Source organism: Ammodytes marinus (assembly GCF_949987685.1).
Source record: "Ammodytes marinus genome assembly, chromosome: 16".
NCBI lineage: Eukaryota > Metazoa > Chordata > Actinopteri > Uranoscopiformes > Ammodytidae > Ammodytes > Ammodytes marinus.
In genome coordinates, this window is record NC_137220.1 from 13,065,592 (window position 1) to 13,085,282 (window position 19,691).

At 38.9% G+C, this 19,691-nt stretch overlaps 2 protein-coding genes across 2 annotated transcripts; both read right to left on the minus strand.

The window, feature by feature from the left end:
* Positions 1-5,284: 5,284 nt before the first annotated feature.
* On the minus strand, positions 5,285-7,717 carry ndufa4a (NDUFA4 mitochondrial complex associated a). The gene is made up of 4 exons (XM_080044396.1): positions 7,573-7,717; positions 6,796-6,884; positions 6,554-6,614; positions 5,285-5,543 (listed from the first exon to the last, which is right to left on the minus strand). The coding sequence occupies exons 1-4, from the start codon at positions 7,612-7,614 to the stop codon at positions 5,487-5,489; spliced, it is 249 nt and encodes an 82-aa protein (XP_079900522.1). The 5' UTR covers positions 7,615-7,717; the 3' UTR covers positions 5,285-5,486.
* A 1,934-nt stretch (positions 7,718-9,651) lies between these two features.
* slc35b1 (solute carrier family 35 member B1) lies at positions 9,652-18,754 on the minus strand. Its single transcript, XM_080044663.1, has 9 exons — positions 18,319-18,754; positions 17,019-17,122; positions 16,404-16,534; positions 16,267-16,297; positions 15,420-15,580; positions 13,345-13,471; positions 11,695-11,801; positions 10,939-11,092; positions 9,652-10,257 (listed from the first exon to the last, which is right to left on the minus strand). The coding sequence occupies exons 1-9, from the start codon at positions 18,441-18,443 to the stop codon at positions 10,205-10,207; spliced, it is 993 nt and encodes a 330-aa protein (XP_079900789.1). The 5' UTR covers positions 18,444-18,754; the 3' UTR covers positions 9,652-10,204.
* Positions 18,755-19,691: the final 937 nt, after the last annotated feature.

Here is a 19,691-nt window from a genome sequence, read left to right on the forward strand (position 1 = left end):
TAATTGGGAGATGACTAAGTCATTACACAGGCACAATTCAACATAGAGATAAAAGTGGATGAAAGCTATCATTTGAGGTTCAGAACACAATGTTTGTCTTTGCTCACATTCATTCAGGGTGAACTGTTTATAAAATTATAAACTGATGGGGGGTGTATTCATTTTTTGGCCACTGCATATAGTATTAAAAATGTTCCGTCGTGTGTGTTTAACTGAGATGGCACGTGTTAGAAGTTTATCATCTGCGAAGCTGGGGTTTATGGAGAGGAAAACGGGAGTAAGAGAGATAAGGGGAAATAAACTTTAAGAGCTGTAACATGTAGTAAATATGACTAACACAGCCAAGACTATATGATAACTGTATCAGTAGAATTGTGTGTAAAAAAGGTTTATCCAGTTATGGCAAAAGCATCTATCCAAACATGTTTCTTAAAAAGCCTCAAAAAGAACTTCACAAAACTAAACTGTCTTTTTTTGAATGAGTAATACTATAAAAGGAGATAGAATCGAATTGTAATTACTTCATTTAGTTTTTTTGTTAGATTTCATTTAACTTTTGGAAGTTCTTGAATCGATGTAGAGCTATCAAGTGGATGACAAAAGTAAGTGCCTGTATTCGAAACGGCCTAACGTCCTCCTACTTATACTCACTTTGACATCAATTTGAGTATGTTGTGCTTGTGTATGCGAGTTTGTGTAGGCGAGAAATGCCCGTATGAGAACTTGCTTCCGGGAAGATTTATTTTTTTATTTTTTTATTCTTTATTGCAACGACATGGAAAGAAATCACAAGCAATAAACTGCTTGTTGACTGGGATGTGATTCACGTCAGCTGAGATGCTTCTTTATACTTCAGTGTAAACGGTTCCGACGAACTTTGTATACACAAGACAGTTAGACAGTATGTAGTATATACATGTTGAGTATGTAGTAGGGAGGACGTTAGTAGGCCGTTTCGAACACAGCCACAGACTAACTGGTGAAAACAGTGGAGTATTTATCAGCTAAAGAAATAAATAATTCCTTAGTGGATATTGTACCTATATTCCCCAGATGGCCAGACACACGACTCCAAATAAACGATAGCTTTCCTGCGTATCTGCTGGATGCATAAAAGGCAGCTTTATGCCAACACAATGTCCACAACAACTCTACAAGGTGATGCATGTGAATGTTATTCTTGCAGCTTGTCCTCCAAGTGGGCACAGAATAATTGGGGGTTTCAAAGCAGCAAAACTTAACATGAGCATGACTCAGACAAGATGCTGCCAAATAAATAAAAAGGATTCTGCAGAATATTTTCTTGGCAGTGGCGATTTTATAAATTATAAAACTGCTTTTAAAATTCCTACCAGCCAAATGTCTTCATTACTTCTGCATATCTAAACCGCTGAGCTGATACATTTTACCGTAGTGTTCCGGTCGAATTTTACCAAATTAAAAAATGTCTTTCTGAAAAATGTAGTTCATCTGATTATCATGAGGTTCCATACCTTCGTTCAAACAGGGCACTCCCACTAATCAGAAATTAATGGGAGTGATTAGAATTACTGTGTAAAATGTTTTTAGCTGAGAGTCCTTTGGCCAAGCTTCCCTGTGGTGAACATAATTGTGGCCCTGCCATCCCCATGTTGAAGGAATTATAATATTCCCATTAAAAAGTAAAGAATAGCGGGTCCAAGCTTTGAGTGAATATTATTAGGGATCACATACCTTACATACTTTTCATTACTTTCTATCTGTCCTTCTATATATCTATCTGTCCTTCTATCTATCTATCTATCTATCTATCTATCTATCTATCTATCTATCTATCTATCTATCTATCTATCTATCTATCTATCTATCTATCTATCTATCTATCTGTCTGTCTGTCTGTCTGTCTGTCTGTCTGTCTGTCTGTCTGTCTGTCTGTCTGTCTGTCTGTCTGTCTGTCTGTCTGTCTGTCTGTCTGTCTGTCTGTCTGTCTGTCTGTCTGTCTGTCTGTCTGTCTTTCTTTCTTTCTATCTGGAACACAAAAGTAAGTTAACATGAAACAAACACAGACTGCTGACAGACTGTGCTTGTTCAACATTGCATAAGCTGCATGTTTATAACATAGAGCAGAAAACTCCTTACAGCCATAATCATGCATGAAAAAGAGAGAAAAACTCCTTGAATTAAATCTTAATAACATGGTTGTTTTCAAGTGAACAATATTGCAACGCAATCAAGACATCTGTGCGTCCATCATGTGGGTGTAAGATGTCACACAAGTGTCACTTCTCCTCTTGCACACACTTTCAAACCCACGCAGGCACAATGGAGATTATTTGATAAGGACTTTGTTGGTATGATTGGTGCAGGATTCTCTCTCCCTCACACACACACACACACACACACACAAACACACAGTTTCTGGACTGCCTGAACTTCGGAAGACAATTTGCAGCAGCAGCAACAGCAGACGCCTTGTGCTTTGCCTCTCTTTATTTTCCCTCATTATTTTTTCGAGCTGTTACCTTTTGCAGTGTGGCAGAAGAGGTCTGAATTTAACACAGGGAGTCAGGGGGTCATGAGGAGGAGGAGGGTTAAAGATGCAGGTCAGATCCACAGTTGTGTTTCAGCCTCTTTCCTCTGAGAATTCACAGCCATTTTGAATGAAGCCATTTGGACCCTCAACGCTCTAGCTGTCTGTCAAAAAGGTGACCCTCAGTGTTGATTATTATATGGCTTTGTGATTTTGTAAACTCCTAAAAAGGCAAAATTATGGACACGAAAGTGGCTAGAGAGCTTCGATGACAGGCAGCAAAACACTTAACATGTCACTATAATCTGTTTTATTCTGAACTGTGCTATACAATTTCTCTTGAATGAACCTCTCTCAGAAATGTAAACTGTCATGAGAACTGTCGACTAAAACAATTCATTGATGTGTGGTTTAACATAATAACAATAACTTCTAGATTAGATGGACTGGAAGTTTCTCTACAGACATCCTGGTCAGTCAGAAGGATGAGTCCTACTCCCTGCTCCTTTAACTTTTCTTCTAGCACCATCATCAGGCCAAAGTTTCATCTCAGTCCAATACTTTGGTTTGTGACGGAATACTTTTGAAAATCAAGGCACTTCCATAAGCTGCCGGTGTAATTGTGTTAAAGCTAATGTGCGTGACTTTTTAATGTACATGAATGTCCGTTACATTCAAGCCATCGCCAAAACGAGTTGACACAAAGTCGATTAAGCCTATCAGCTCCACAAAACTCTTTATTTTTCAGGATCTACAAACTGGTGTCGCCCATCGACACTGGCGCAGGAGCTCAGATAAATCCCAAGAAGCGCCAAAGAAATATTTCAGTTGTTGATTCTACTACGGAAGAAAAAAACCTGGACGTACAACAGAAGGTATAACATCCACAAGTGATCACTGAAGGCTTACCTCATGTAGATGCGCCGACAGGGTTGTTGTAATTACTCAGAATTAGTCATGGGGGCAACAGAAGTTATGCACTATAACTATAAGTATCAACAGGCAAATGTTAAAATGCTTACATGCAACTCTAACGTGACAAAATAAATGTATAGAATGGGAAAATTCTGCATGTTACTATCATCATGGTGTTTGAATTTGGCTCATGAACCACTGCCTCATTCTTGCTGACACTATACAGTCATAACAAAAATCTGTATTTGAAGTATTTTTATTTTTCAGATTTTGTAATATTGACATACAAAACTGATGCATAACATTGGTTTAGAAAGTATATAAATGCCCTAAATTGAAGGAGATTCACAGTAAAGATCTTCTGTACAGACCCTGAGAGGCAAACTTTGGATTGCATTTACATCCAAAGCAGATGTTGCTTATTTATTGAAGTAAACCAGTTGATTTCAGTCAGTGCACAAAATTCATTAAACCTGGTGCTGGAAATATTACGTATGACAGTTCCAAGATGGAAATGTTTCTGCTTGGATGATTTTTTTCCCGCTTCACACCTACAGCATGAAATAAGTATTGGTGTTTCATTAATTCATTCATTTTTGTTCCAGCCAATGATGTTTGCGGTCAAGCAACACAGCACGTCCTCTGCTTTGATGTTGCTTCTAATAAACTGAAAATCACAAGTTACATCAACATATAAATTACAGGAAAGTAAAAACATTGATGGCAACTCATTTGAGAGGCAGAAAAAACCCTGAGTGCTTAGAATGAATCAGATGAACACGCTGAATTTTTTTTTTTTTAATTAATAACTGCTACACGCTGTGCCAAACCTTATTTTCATTTCTCCATAAGGAAAAGCTAAAGAGATACATGTGGAGCGCTGCAGTCTTTGTGAAGAAGGCGGGTGAAGATTAAGACGTGGGCTTCAACTCAAATACGAAGGTCTCCTTGACATTTTCTGCTCATCTTTGTAGCCTTTCTCCGAGCCATACACGGAACATAGCCACATGTTGACATTTACAAACTCATCTACCTGAGAGCGATGGCATTTCTATAAAGAGAACCACCTCTGCACGTCCCACCACCAAGTTCTGTTCCTACTGCTGCAGTGTTACAAATGAATGTGTGTTATTGCTTTAAACAAACAAAAGTCAACCTTTGCAAGGAGTCATATCGTCTCAATCTTCCCTTTCAAGTCTGTAACTACCTCGTCTTCTTAAAAAGGTGCAGTCAGCGATTCTGGTGAATGCTCAATGTCAATCAGTGAATATCTCCTTATGATCCGCTACCTGCCCTTACTATGTGGCTGAAAAAAAACTGGTGTATACACTCCCTTGGCTCTGTAAAAAGGTATGTTAACAAAGGATGCCCATGCCCGTTCCCAGAGCCTAGGCTGTGTATTAACACTGGATTTTTTTCAGTGCACACAGTAAGGATAGGTAGCGGATCGCAAGGAGCTATACACTGATTCTGCACGCATTCTCCAGAATCGTTGACTCCACCTTTGAAGCTTGGAAACATACACAGCAGAAGTCATTTGTAGCTTGAAACATCGCCACAGCTGCCATTAGAGGGCGCCCACCACTCCAATGTGACTAGGTTAAAGTCCGCCCCATATCATATTGATTAGACTCTGGATTGTGGCCAAGAATTGTGTGCCAAATAATTCAGCAGCAGTTCGGACAAAGGTGAAATGAGATGGCATCATAACCTTAATAGTAAGCGTGACACAGACATGTAAACAGAGTGTGGAACGAGGTCAGTGTGACAATTCAAATGAAAACATGACCCAAGACCTGAGGACATGAAACGAAAAGATTGCCATAAAATGAATCAAGAATTAAATGAAACGTGTTTGTTTTCCTGTACAGAGGAGTAAAGACTCCTTCACTTTATTGACGAACAATGAAAATGAGAAGGGGCTTTCAAAGAAACCGATGATATGCCATGAGTAAACTTAAATATTTGAATCATTGTGCGGATTTAGCTCGGCATTCATCAGGTTCCAGGGAGGAAACGGGTCAGCTCATCTTGGGGGCTTTTGGTCCAGATAGTTTGATGTTTAGAAGTCGGGGCCCTGCTTCTTCAGTTTGCTGTAGTCGGTGTTAACTGCGTAAAACTGAGAATAAAAAAACAAGTCTTAGCTCAAGAACAAACATGGACGTTTTATATTGAAATGATGCAACAGCTAAAAGTGAATTCAGGTGACTATTAAGAGTCTATTATTATTATTATTATTATTATTATTATTATTATTATTGGAAATAAAGTAAAACATTTATTATTTATCTTAAAAATATCCATACATGTTTTGAATGTTATTTCTATATCTTTCCATGCATTTACTTGTGCCATCTATAATTAAAGGTGAAGTAAGTGATTTATTTATGTTAATATAAGTGTTAAATCGCTCTTTATTCATACAGTGATCACTTACATAGTGTGCACGTTTCATAAAACCGATCTCTCAGTCACCCGCTCTGCATGTAATCGGCAAATAAACTTTTCGGGGATCCCGAAACTGATATCTAAATCAGAAGAGAGAACTCTACAAAATGGCACCCGTCTCACTGCCGGTGCACGCACAGAGCGACAGATATGTGAATGTTTAAGCGCCTACAATGGCGGAGCAGGTACAAATCCTTCCCAATGTCTGTTTTGATGGTTTTTAATCATGTTTTATCACACTTATCTGAGATGATGCTAGATAACTCGCTGCTTGAAGACCGCAGTGCATTAATGTGGTGACGAAGGAGGGGACTGCTAACTGCAGTCAGTGACAGGAAGTTAGCTAAAGTGACCATTCCGCTTACTGAACCTTTAATAAATCTGCTGTTTTGTTCTTGTGAAGATGACTAAGTACTTTGAACTTGAGTAATTCATGCACCTTCTCATTGCCTGTTGGAGACTTCTACTATTACTTTGAGTAATAAGTGTGAGCCATTAATGACTTCATCAGATTTGTTCAAACAAGGCAGCATTAACCAGATTATGTCATTTGATAAATCCAACTAAATGGAGTAATCCATTGGCCCAGCAACAAGTCTGGCACAGATCCTTATAGTGAGCCGTGAATATAAACACTTGCACTCTTCAGCACAAAGAAAAATCGAGACTCAATCACAATACCTTGTACTGAGCATTTGGGCTCACGTTGTTCCAGGGCTCGGGGTTGTTCTTGCGATCCCAGCTGCAGAGGAGGAAATAGGAAGGCGTTATAAAAGAGTAAATAATACAGACAAAACTGTCAACGTCTTTGCGTCAAAACCTCATTAGATTCTGATAATATGCCATTTTGGGAAAAGGGACAAAATTAAAACAAGAAAAAGGTAGTTGCTGTGTCATAAACAGGTTATGACCCGTGACCTCACCAGACATAGGGGTTTCCCACGCCCAGACGAGCCAGGTACATCATGGACATTGCTGCCCCTCCACTGATAAAGATTAACAGGGGGACCAGCTGGAAGAGACAAACAGGAAGGCAAGAAAATAGACTTAAATACAGTTAAAAGTCTTGAGCTGTCACAGCTCAATAAAGTATTGAAAGGAATTCACAACAGCAAAATAAAAAAAAACTAAATGCACAAATCTAGTTCAAATGTCACCTTTGTAAAAGTAAACATTATGTATTTGCCCTTCAGCAGTTGCATAACCTGCTATATTTATTTGAATTTTGAAGTTTCTTTATTACAGTCACCACTGCTTGACTAACTTAACTTACGCAAATCAAAATATGTGAAACGTTGTGTAGAAATGACGTTTGGCTTGCAGAATGTCAAGTTCTGCGTAGTAAACATACATAGATGCTACTTGCTAACGCTAACTAGCAGCTAGCACATTGGACCCATTGCTTGGCTAGCATCCAAAAGATATCTTGTGGGCATTGTGACCTCAATCGACTCCACACACAGCATCAGTCGTCAAAGTCTCCACACACAAACACAGGCTAGAGGAAACTCCACATATAATTAACTTTATACAGAATAAAACAAACACTGAAGCATCTATTTGACCAAGTCAACTCTCAAAGTCAGTGCGGTCAAAGCTAACGACGCTAACTAGTTACGCTAAGCTAAATTAGCCACACACATTCCGATAAACCGACCTCCAAAATGAGTATTTATTGATTATAACCAGGTTTTACTTACAGCTGGATGACTTTTGAGCTGTTTCCGCATGGTGGAGAGCATTGTGTATACCCTGTAGAGGCTTATTTATCTCACTTTGTAACGAACTAAACGGATTACTAGCAGTCCTGCCAAAACCGTGAGGAATATATTCTGAGAGACCAGGCGTGAGGGAAAGGCCTTACCACCAAACATAGGATGCTTCCAATATCGCCTGAGCCCCAGTTGCGAAAACACACGATTATTAAATATGATGTGCAATTTTTAGCTCATTTTCAACACACAGTATGTAATGTAATGTATAAATACCGAGTCATTTTCAATGATTTTATTAATAAGATTATGTCTCGTCCCAACCCTTTTTTTATTTTATTCTGGCATATTAATTGGCTAAAATGTTGACACAATCAGCTGATTTCAACCCCAAAACAAAACCAAAGCACAACCCTGTGCACAATCCAGCTATTCCATATCCTTAAGGGGTAGGACTAGATACGTTTTTTACTTCCTCCTACCCCCTTTCGAGCATGTCTGTTTTTCTTTTGTTTTTTTTTAATTCTATTTCTTTGTTTTGCTTTTGTTTGTTTGTTATTTATTCATCTATTTTTTTATTGCATGTTCGAAATAAAGACAATCAATCAATCAATCAATTCCCAATACACTCTCAATGTGATGTATTATGTGTGCATTTAATACAGTTTCACATCCAATCTTAATCGGATTTTAAACCCCTCCTGTATACTGGCATTTGTTTATTTGTATGACTATTTTTTTATGTTCAGCTTTGGGTTTTTTTTCTGTTTGACCACTTCTTAAATTCCTGTTTTCATTGCATTTTATGTGTATGATGTTCTGAAAAAAATGGTTTATTGTATTCCTAGGCTATATGATTCAGTATCTTTGCATTGCACCTGCTGTATTATTCTATATTGTGAAGCACCTTGTAACTATGCCTTTTTCAAAGGCACAATTGAAATCAAAATTGGTATTACCTATTATTATAACTTATGGTAATGCCTCAGATAAAGCCATACATCTGAGTATTTAATATAGCAGTGGAATTTAGGCTACTACTGTACTTTGACTACATTAAGACACTGAACCCCAAATTGCTCCCGATGGTTCAGACAGCGCCTTGCTTGGCAGCTACTGCCATCGGTGTTTGAGTGTATGTATAAAAAAAAAAAAGTGTATTGTGAAGCGCCTTGTGACCCTGGTCTGTGAAGGGCGCTATATAAATAAAGCTTACTTACTTACTTACATCATGTGATATTAGCGTAATTCTCTTAAGACAATTTAAATGGAAGCATTTAATCATACATAAATAACAGGGTTAATTAAATTGAATTACATGATGGGAACACAGTTAAATGCTCTTGTTTTTTATATCAGTGTGAGGTGAACAGTCTGTATCACAATGTGACAGCAGGGGGCACTGTTTCCCTTTATCAGACGAGTTCAACCTTATTAGTCAGAGTCTAATCATCACAAATCTATTGATCACTAACACTGTAATAATTTAGATCACTAAGAAAAAACAAATGGCGTAATCTTCTTTGCATTTTGAGATTCCTTGGAGCAACAATGACAGCAATATTTAGATTTCTGATTGGTTTGTTTTATAAAAAAAGTTAGTTTTTTTAATATAGGTTAATCTCCGGGTTTTAAGAGCTGTTCAGTAAATTATAATTGATTTTGAGGCGCCCTTTTTTAGGTGTTTGGTGTTATTTCAAGCTGTTGGTAATAGAGGTGGTGGCGACTTCCTGTAACCGTGCTATTAGGGAAAATATCACCTTTGTGAATCCAGTTTACTTGCATAAACACTATCATAATCTGGTACTATAAACCAACACGGTTATGGCTTTTTAGAAAGAGATAAAAACATACAAATATACTAAACTTTCCCAATATTAGCAGTCAAAATGTCTTAGTAGGTTAAGCCTTTCTGAAAAGCTGCATCCAATCAAAGATATGTATCTCAACTAACCAATCAAGGAAAGTCTGTAATAATAAGAAAATCACCATGAAATATCACAATATCCCTTTTATGGCAAGTTATTTTCAACTTGTAAAACATAATATTCAAAACAATTAAAAAGTAAGACTGGACGTAACACAACAGGATACATACAACCGTTTGTATTTTATAAATGACGTGACACTTGGCTTATTGTTTGCCAAGAAATAAACAACGTATGTAATAATTACACATAGTCAAGCAACTGTTTGTAAACCAGGCCTTATTTGGTGGTATATTTGTGAGTTAAATGCTGGAGATGTGTGTGTCTTAGCCCTTGTTTGGTACCAAGGGAGCTGGGCTGGTATCAGAAACAGAAGCATTTGTCTAAATACAGTACTTTCCACCAAAGAGTGGTATCTTGTGGAAGAAAAAAGAAAAAAACATGATGGCTTGTCACAGTTCATTCAGCATTGAGCAAAAAGTGTCTCTTAAACAGAACAACAATACACAACATAAGCTGGAGTTGTCTCTCTCTTTTAAATACAGTTAAATTAAAAGTCTGACCCTACTTCAACAGATCGTAGGCACATACAGTAGGCCCGAACAGGATATGAAAATAAGATACTGGCTATAGTGTGTTTCTTTTTGATCTCCAATCGTAGTGTCTTCATCTCATGTGTTTCAGTTGAAGTTTTAGTGCGTCGTCTTCTTGGGGCCTTTTCCAAATTTAGCGTCCAATCCCAGACCTAGAGTTAAAAAAAGAAATACAAAGATGAGTTTAATATAATGAGCAAGGAAAAGCCTAAGCACTATAACACAAATAGAAAATATTCCAGCTTCTTCTCTAATTATGTCCGTGTTAAATACGACTCCCCTCGGCTCCACTCTCAATTATTTACGAGTAAACCAAGTTGTTTGCGTGGGAGGCTTAAGTATTCCCCAATTGGACCTAATTGTTTCTTACAACAAACAGATACAATACATGTTTTAGGCTGCAGTTCAGGTAAGGGATAATGTATAGTGAATGGAAAGCTCTTGGGAAATGAAGGCCAACAAGGTAAACAAGAACCCTATGCGCAGCGGCTACTAACTAAATTAATAAATTTATTTTAGCAAAATATTGTTTTGAGTTTGGTTATAATGATTTAGAAAGATTTTTTATTGCTTACAGTACCAAAAATGGTGCGCTAAGGTCGCCACTTCCTCCATACCAACGGTCACTATGTTAATCGGTGGCCCAAACTGTCTTGACTGGAGTCTTTTTCAGACATTAACCAACAGAACAATCTCTGTAGGTCCATAGCAACGCTGAATTATCCTTAACAGTGGGGCATTATCAAGAAATAATTGCCCACGATAGAATGCTGTGATTGACCAATCAGAACACAGCATTTATCAGTGCCATGTTATAACCAGTTAACTCTTACCGAGGAACACCAGGATGGTGCCAACCCACTGCATGGAACTCATGATGTTGCCAAACAGAAGCACAGAGCCGAGAATAGTGAAGAACTTCCGAGTGGTGGTGACGATGGAGCAGGTCAGAGGCCCAAAATGAACCACCGTCATAAAGATGAAGGTCTGCTCAGGGAAATAAAGTATGTCATTTGGATAAACACCATTAAGAGTCATCTGCAAAACCTTTACCCAACACAACATTACCTATCCATCATAAACACTGACAACATCAAATCCTTTTAACTTTTGTGAGCTCAATGAAATCAAAATTAAATTAATTTATTTTTTGTATTGTCCATTTTACCATGAGGTGAGACTCGGTTATCAAAGAAAGTCGATGTAAAGGAAGTTCATTAAATGCAGGACATATGTTAGCTTGGCTATTTGAAAATAAAAAATGTGTTATTGTATCCTGGAAATCCAGAGCTGCCGCTAGGCGCTGGCAAATTCAATTTGCTGCGCCTGTTGGTCTGGAGTGGACACTCTCCATTGAAGCTCATTTAATATGTCAAGAAATCCTGAGCTACCAATAAAATCGTTCTTTCTGTTATGGGCGGGCCAGAGCCCTATGTACCCAAATATTGTATTGTAAATGTGTATGTTCTGCACCGTTAGTATTGTATTATATGGGTGTTTTTGTAATTCGGTGTGGGATGGTCCATTTGTGTGGCATAACCTGAAAATAAACATCATCATTCATTCATTCCTTTTAACTATACACCCACCTGGCCTAAAGCACTAGTCAGTCCAAACAGAAGAATATTGTAGAGGATGCTTGGGTTGCGTTCAGTAAAACTTAGGAACTCCCACACCTCTCCAGTCCACAAAATTGCTGATAGGAGAGAGAAAGAAACCAGAAAAAATGATTCAACATGAGTGTTATTTCAAAAACAATTCAGTAATTGTATAGTTTGTTACATATTTTTGCCTTAGTTGCCTTCTCTTTGGCACTGATGTGTTAAAAATCAGATCAGTGTTCATAGTGTGGGCATACGGCACCACCAAGTGGTTCAATACAGTAACAACAGTTAGATGAAGCCTTGTGAGTGGAGGTATTGAGATATAAGAATATATTTGTATCTTGGGAAATAGCAGCACTTCAAAACTTTAAAAGGCGGGTTTCTTCAAGTGTCTTTCTTTAGGTATGTAAAGTCTGGTCAAACTACAGTATACAAGGCGCTCCCCCCCCCCCCCCCCCCCCAAAAAAAGAAAAAAAACTACAGTATACACAAGGACCTCTTAAGGCATTATAATGCAGCCTGGAACTAAATGTATCACTTTTGTTAGTTAATGTAGAATCTTTTAGATGTAAAAAATGACCTATGAAAGCAGAACACTGATATGCAGAAAAGAGCGGCACTTACCAAAGAGATGGGCATTGCTAATTATTAAATGATAACAGTCTCTCAATTCTCTCACTGGCTTTGACCTTTGATCTTTATCTCAAAACCCATTAGTGCCTAACCTTAGAAAGACCCTCGTTACATTGCATTTGTTTTATGTGCCTTACTCTTCAGCATATTATAGCGACCTCCCTAACAGAACAGAGGGCTTCCAAACGCCGGACTTCTTATCTATAAAGATAACACTGAACACTTTGCTTTGACTGAATTAATGAGTTTTTGGCTCCAAAGAGAAACATGTTCACCTTTTTACCTTTAATACGAAAACACCTTAACACAGTTTGAAATATAGCTGCAGTTTGATGAAATGTTGAGTGGACATTAAGATCTTGAAGAAGAATGGACCCTGGCCAATAGTTGAGATCTGTTTAGACCGTTACGGACTTTTCAAGCGGCATATAAGCAGTAGTTACAGTAAATGAGTGAAACTGCAGAAAGTATCCTGTATAATGTGGCACTGGTGATCACGTAAACACAATATATGACAGTGACATGTTTCAGATCAAGAATAAGTACCAATGTGCCAGGATACACACACACACACACACACACACACACACACACACACACACACACACACACACACACACACACACACACACACACACACACACACACACACACACACACACACACACACACACACACACACACACACACACACACACACACACACACACACACACACACACACACACACACACACACACACACACACTTTATTCTATTTCAACAGTATTGGGTAGTGATGTGTATAAATGAGTTTCATAACATTGTAGTTGAATAAAAAGCTGTTCATGTTTAAACAAATACTTGAACTTTTGCTTTCAGCTTTTTGATTTTGCTAATTTTTTCTTCTTCTCTGGCTGCAGGTGTGCCAAGCATGGTGAAGGTTTGGTTGAAATGAAACCCTCCACCTAAACGGCACGTTCATTTACACGAGAGTTTGGTGAAAGAGTACAGTCGACTCACCTAGTCCCAGCACCAGAGTGGACCACAAGTTGATGTTCAGCATCATGTGGTTGGCACTCGTTTGGAAGCGGGAGCGCATGTGGTCCTGGGCCACGCCAGTCAAACCATCCAACGTCAAAGAGACCAGCTATAACGAAGACACACACAATACAACACTAAGCCATGGGACAAAGGTCATAGTAATGTCACAATGTTCTTTTCTTTATTTCTTAATTTCTTTTCCTTTTTCCTCTTTAAAAAAAATGTTTTGTTTGTTTTTGTTTTCCGTTATTATGGGGGTGACTAGGGTAAAAATTGTTGGTTTAAAAAAATATATTTAAATGTAAAAATAACCAAGGCTGCAGATGGGAGACACGGGTAGATCGGCAACACATGGCGATTATAAAAAGTATATACAGTATCTCACAAAAGTGAGTACACCCCTCACATTTCTTCAAATATTTCTTTATATCTTTCCATGGGACAACACTGAAGAAATGACACTTTGATATAATGTAAAGTAGTCAGTGTACAGCTTGTATAGCAGTGTAAATTTACTGTCGCCTCAAAATAACTCGACACACAGCCATTAATGTCTAAACTGAAGGCAACAAAAGTGAGTACACCCCTGAGTTAAAATGTCCAAATTGGGCCCAAAGTGTCAATATTTTGTGTGGCCACCATTATTTTCCAGCACTACCTTAACCCTCATGGGCATGGAGTTCACCAGAGCTTCACAGGTTGCCACTGGAATCCTCTTCCACTCATTCATGACAACATCATGGAGTTGGTCGATATTAGAGACCTTGCGCTCCTCCATCTCCCGTTTTCAGAAGCCCCAAAGATGCTCAATAGGGTTTATGGCTGGAGACATGCTTGGCCAGTCCATAACCTTTACCCTGAGCTTCTTTAGCAAGGCAGTGGTCGTCTTGGAGGTGTGTTTAGGGTCATTATCATGTTGCAATACTGCCCTGCGGCCCAGTTTAAGAAGGTTGAGTGCACGTTTTCAGCGTCATACCAAGAGGTTGGCTTTGGAAAATAGACATATGAATACTGCCAGCATTGCTGCAGGTCTTGAAGGGGTTGGGGGTCAACCTGTCAATGCTCAGACCATACGCCGCACTCTGCATCATACTGGTCTGCATGGCTGTCGTCCCAGAAGGAAGCCTTTTCTAAAGATGATGCAAAAGAAAGCCCACAAACAGTTTGCTGAAGACAAGCAGACTACGGACATGGATCACTGCAACCATGTCCTGTGGTCTGATGAGACCAAGATAAACTTATTTGGTTCAGATGGTGTCAAGTGTGTGTGGTGGCAACCAGGTGAGGAGTACAAAGACAAGTGTGTCTTGCCTATAGTCAAGCATGGTGGTTGGAGTGTCATGGCCTGGGGCTGCATGAGTGCTGCCAGCAGTGGGGAACTACAGTTCATTGAATGCTAACATGTACTGTGACATACTGAAGCAGAACATGATCCCCTCCCTTCATAAACTGGGCCGCAGGGCAGTACTGCAACATGATAATGACCCCAAACACACCTCCAAGACGACCACTGCCTTGCTAAAGAAGCTCAGGGTAAAGGTTATGGACTGGCCAAGCATGTCCCCAGACCTAAACCCTATTGAGCATTTTTGGGGCTTCTGAAAACAGGAGATGGAGGAGCGCAAGGTCTCCAGTATCCACCAGCTCCATGATGTTGTCATGAATGAGTGGAAGAGGATTCCAGTGGCAACCTGTGAAGCTCTGGTGAACTCCATGCCCATGAGGGTTAAGGTAGTGCTGGAAAATAATGGTGGCCACACAAAATATTGACACTTTGGGCCCAATTTGGACATTTTAACTCAGGGGTGTACTCACTTTTGTAACCGGCAGTTTAGACATTAATGGCTGTGTGTCGAGTTATTTTGAGGGGACAGTAAATTTACACTGTTATATAAGCTGTACACACGCTACTTTACATTGTATCAAAGTGTCATTTATTCAGTGTTGTCCCATGAAAAGATATAATGAAATATTTGAAGAAATGTGAGGGGTGTACTCACTTTTGTGAGATACTGTACGTTAAATGGATGAAATATAAAGTTACATCAACTTACCAATAGAATCTCTCCGAAACCAAAAACATGGTCGTCTGCAACGGCCGAGCTCTTGTTCGGTTTGTAGAGGAACAGTGCTACGCCGCCCACGATTAGTAGCACACACAGGTACTTAGCCAGTGGATACCTCTTCCTCAGTATGGTCACACCTAGGATCATTACTGCAATGATATAACAACAACACGTTAACAGGTTGCGCATGCGTGTGTGTGCGTGTGTGTGTGTTTCTCTGTGTGATAACCACGAGTGATAACCAAGCGTTGAGCGGCAAGATATAACCCTCATGTGCAAATAGAACCTACTGTAACCAGCCACCAATGCTCTCAACTCTGCACATTTCACCAGAATTTGCTTGCTCTATGTGTCCTTCAGCAGTTAAGAAAGATATCAGAGTCTGTCTTGTTTGTCAAGTGCCATATACACATGGATGGATAATATACACTTGGTAAATCTCTACATCTGTACATAAAACAACTTCTAACTTTGTCAATATTGACAGGGATCATAGCTGAGGCCCAAAACTGCTGTGAAACAGAGGAAGGAAGTGACAAAATTACACAAACGCACATTTAAGCATTAGATGTGTTGGACTGCACCAGATATTACTTGCGTGTTTACTAAATCTGCGCAATTGTATTCTTTTTTATTGTATGTGTTTTTGTGTATTATTTTGTGGCATATAGTACATATACGCAATAATATTCAGGCATTGGCATTACATGTTCCCAGCCAGTCTCCTAAGAGGAGGAGTCTTGAGTGTAATAATATTCATGTCTATTGTAATATGGTAGGTGATATGCAGGTATCCAGGTGATATTTAAGCCAACTAAAATATTATCAGACTTACCTGGTATGGGCTTGCAGGATTTCCCCAACACCTATCAGCACAAAAACATACCTTTAGGATACGGTTACACCAAGCGATAGTGATACTCAAGTGAATCCAGAAGAATCATGTTTAGCAACTTATTTTGGACTCATCACCTGTGTGGGGTAGTTGACATAGAGAAGGGCGGAGTTACTGGACACCATGGCTCCGAGGTAAGAGAGGGAACATAGCACATAAAGCCAGTTCTTTGTGTGATCCGGCTTGGAGCCCTCGAAAAACTGGATCACTGATGATAAAGAGGAAGATATCAGGCCATAGAGAAAGAGAGAGCCATAGTAGGATACATTTTGATGATAAATTAGTGACTGAATTTACACTGTGTGTTACACCCAAGCTGAGAAGTTAAAAGGTGGAGTCAGTGATTCTAGAGAATGTCTGTTGTCAAAATCACTTCTTCTCTAAATCAGTGGAATACACTGTTATGTAAACAAAGAGGGCCCTACTTAGCTAGCAACATGCCAATTTACAGAGCCACACAGTACAGACAGGTAGCACATGTTGAGGAGATAATTACTCATTTTGACAAAAGGTGATTTTGACAAAAAGCATTCTCCAGAATCGCTGACTCCACCTATAACGTATCCTATTAAACCTATAGAAGTTTCCAGGCACAACTTCGATACATTTCAATCATCATAGAGTTTACCTGAATATTTTGTACAAATGACTTTTATTAGTTTTCATACATCTCCTGCACAGCACATACTCACAGATCTTAGCAAACAGAGCGCTGATGACGCACTGGATGAAAACCAATGTCCGGGCGAAATGGAACTTCTCCTTTTGTTCTCCCTGACCATAATCACCTCGAGTGCTGAAAAAGTCAGAGGGAATGAAACCATAGTGTTGAGTGCAAAACATTACAGACAAACAATGGATCTGAAACCAAAGTAGCCTACAAAATGGCAGGCTAAAATATGAAGTGATTCCATTAGTCTCCAAGCTATGAAAAGATTCTATAGAAAGGCTATGATGTATAACTACAACTGGCAGGGTGGAGTGGTGGTGGTGCCTTTTTGTTATATTGCTGACCATCTTTAACAGCAGCAGATTCAATAAGGGAATAGTCACCACGACCTTATAGGAAGAAGTAATGTCAATATTGTTTAACAATTATATGCAAAGGAAGTTAGTCATTTAGGTTTGTGAAAGGGCAAAGGAGAAAGAGACACCAGTTTCGGAATTATCATTTTGAAACCAGATATGATCCCTAACCACTCTAGTAACTGGCAACAACATACCAGCTGTGTCATGTCTCAGTATAGGATTTGTAGGCCGTAGCTGTTTTTACCTGATTTACGTCTGGCCTTTAACAGTTGCATGTAAGATGGACATTTAATCAAAGAAAGTATTGAAGATAATACATGTTTTGGGCACATAACAAAATCATAAACCCATGTGTTAGGGATAACAACAGAGTGGGTTAAGTGAAATAAAAATAGAGAACACCTGCTCATGGTAGAAGATAATACTTTTCTCACAGATAGACACGCCGAACTCCATTCAAAAAACTGTCTACTAAATGTCAGACTTGCCTCTCGCATTGGTTACATTGCAAAACGAACAGTGTACTTAGTATAATGAAGCTCGTTCATTTGGGAAATGTCAACATGCAAGACAACTCTAAATAGCTCTCTATACTCTAAAATTGAGAACCAAAAATTGCCATTATAATTTGTAATAGAGATCACATGCTGTACGGTGTATACTTGGATTTTTTAATCAACAGATTGTCGTGCCGGACTCCATTAAAAAATCTGACAATTTACTGTCAGATTTGCCTATAGCAATAGTAAAGCAACTCCGCATTACACTATCAAACAAATACTTTTCAACACACAAGGGCAGTACTTTCTTATTTGTGATTTGCCTACAGCTGTCAAATAAAGCAACTAAGCTGGCTGATTTGTGAAAGTTCAACATACAAGCCACCTTTAAATTGAAGGTTTTTAGAATGGAGTTTGGCACAAGACATACCAGGGGATGTAATATTTATTAACAAGTGCTTACATTGTCTCTTGTAAAATTCCGTAGTAAAAGTAGCACACGAAGACTCCGAGGAAGCAAACGGCGAACCGCACACGCATATTGTCCCACATTGAGGCCGTCTTCCCTGCTCCTTTTCCCGCAGCCATTCCGTCGTCCGCCAGTCCTCCTATGGAGACAGACACCGCTCCGCTGCCCCTCGGGCCTACGTCCCGCTCCACTATAACGATGTCACGAGCCCGGAAATGCCGACGAATATGGTCCAAATCGTGTTGTGTACAGCAGCTGTTAATCTGTTAAAGGTTGCTAACGTTACCCTGAATTTTCTGGAGGTTATTGTGTGTCATTGTTATTCATTTACTACACGCGACAATCTAAATGTCTTCTCCTGTCCAGCTGTCAAATCAAAAGCATCCCATTATACCTGTATAACGGGAACTCTCAGGTGATAGCAGCTTGTTTTCATAGAGAAATGAAAGCCCCAAAAAAGCGGTCGCGACAGAAAACGTTTTCAGAAAGGACCAGGGTGTTGACAACAGTCAAGCCTGAACTATTTATTGTATTTTGATTAAATAAATATTGAACATAAAGGCAAGAAGATCTGTTTGGTGTAACCGCTTGGATGCAATTTGAAAACGGCTACAAGAAATACGACTTGCTCTTGTTATAATAAACGTGTGTTTGCCATTAATATTAATGTCACTTGGCAGTTGTGAAGGCAGCTATATAAAAAAAAAATCCGAAAAAACGAGGTCCTTCCTTGAAATAGTCGCGTGCTCTTTTGTCGTCCTTGGATGTGGATTAAATTAATTGGTCCATGTAAGGCTTCAGCGATCCTCTCTCAGCCAATCACGAACCGATACGGATGAAAGAGGCGGTCCTTAGATTTAAAATCCGCAAATCCACGTGTCAAAGGCTGGCACCACAACAAGAGAAAAAAAACAAAGGGATGAAAAATGTAATAAAAAGTATTTAAACGCTCAGACAGGCAAGGTTATTTTATTTTATTCACAATGACAGCAGCACACTATAGGCTACATTTTAACTGGTAATGAGCCTAAACACATTGAAAGGGAGCATAGTACTCTGAGAAAATAGAACACATAATCTTTAGGTCATGTTTAATCAGTGTTAAAAAAGGATCATGCTGACAAATACAGCAATTAATCAATTTAAACATACACACAAGCAGAGGTTAACAAAAACCTCTGGATTTTGAAAATATTGACACTTTCTGGACAGAACCAAATAGTCCAAAGAGTCTCATATCGTACATAAACTCACTCAACTTCATACAAAGATGACAAAATCGCAACAGTTTCGTTGGGAAAATGCCAGCTGTAGGCAAGTAAAGCTAATAATAAACTTGTTCTTGATTATAAAACACAAAGTAAACA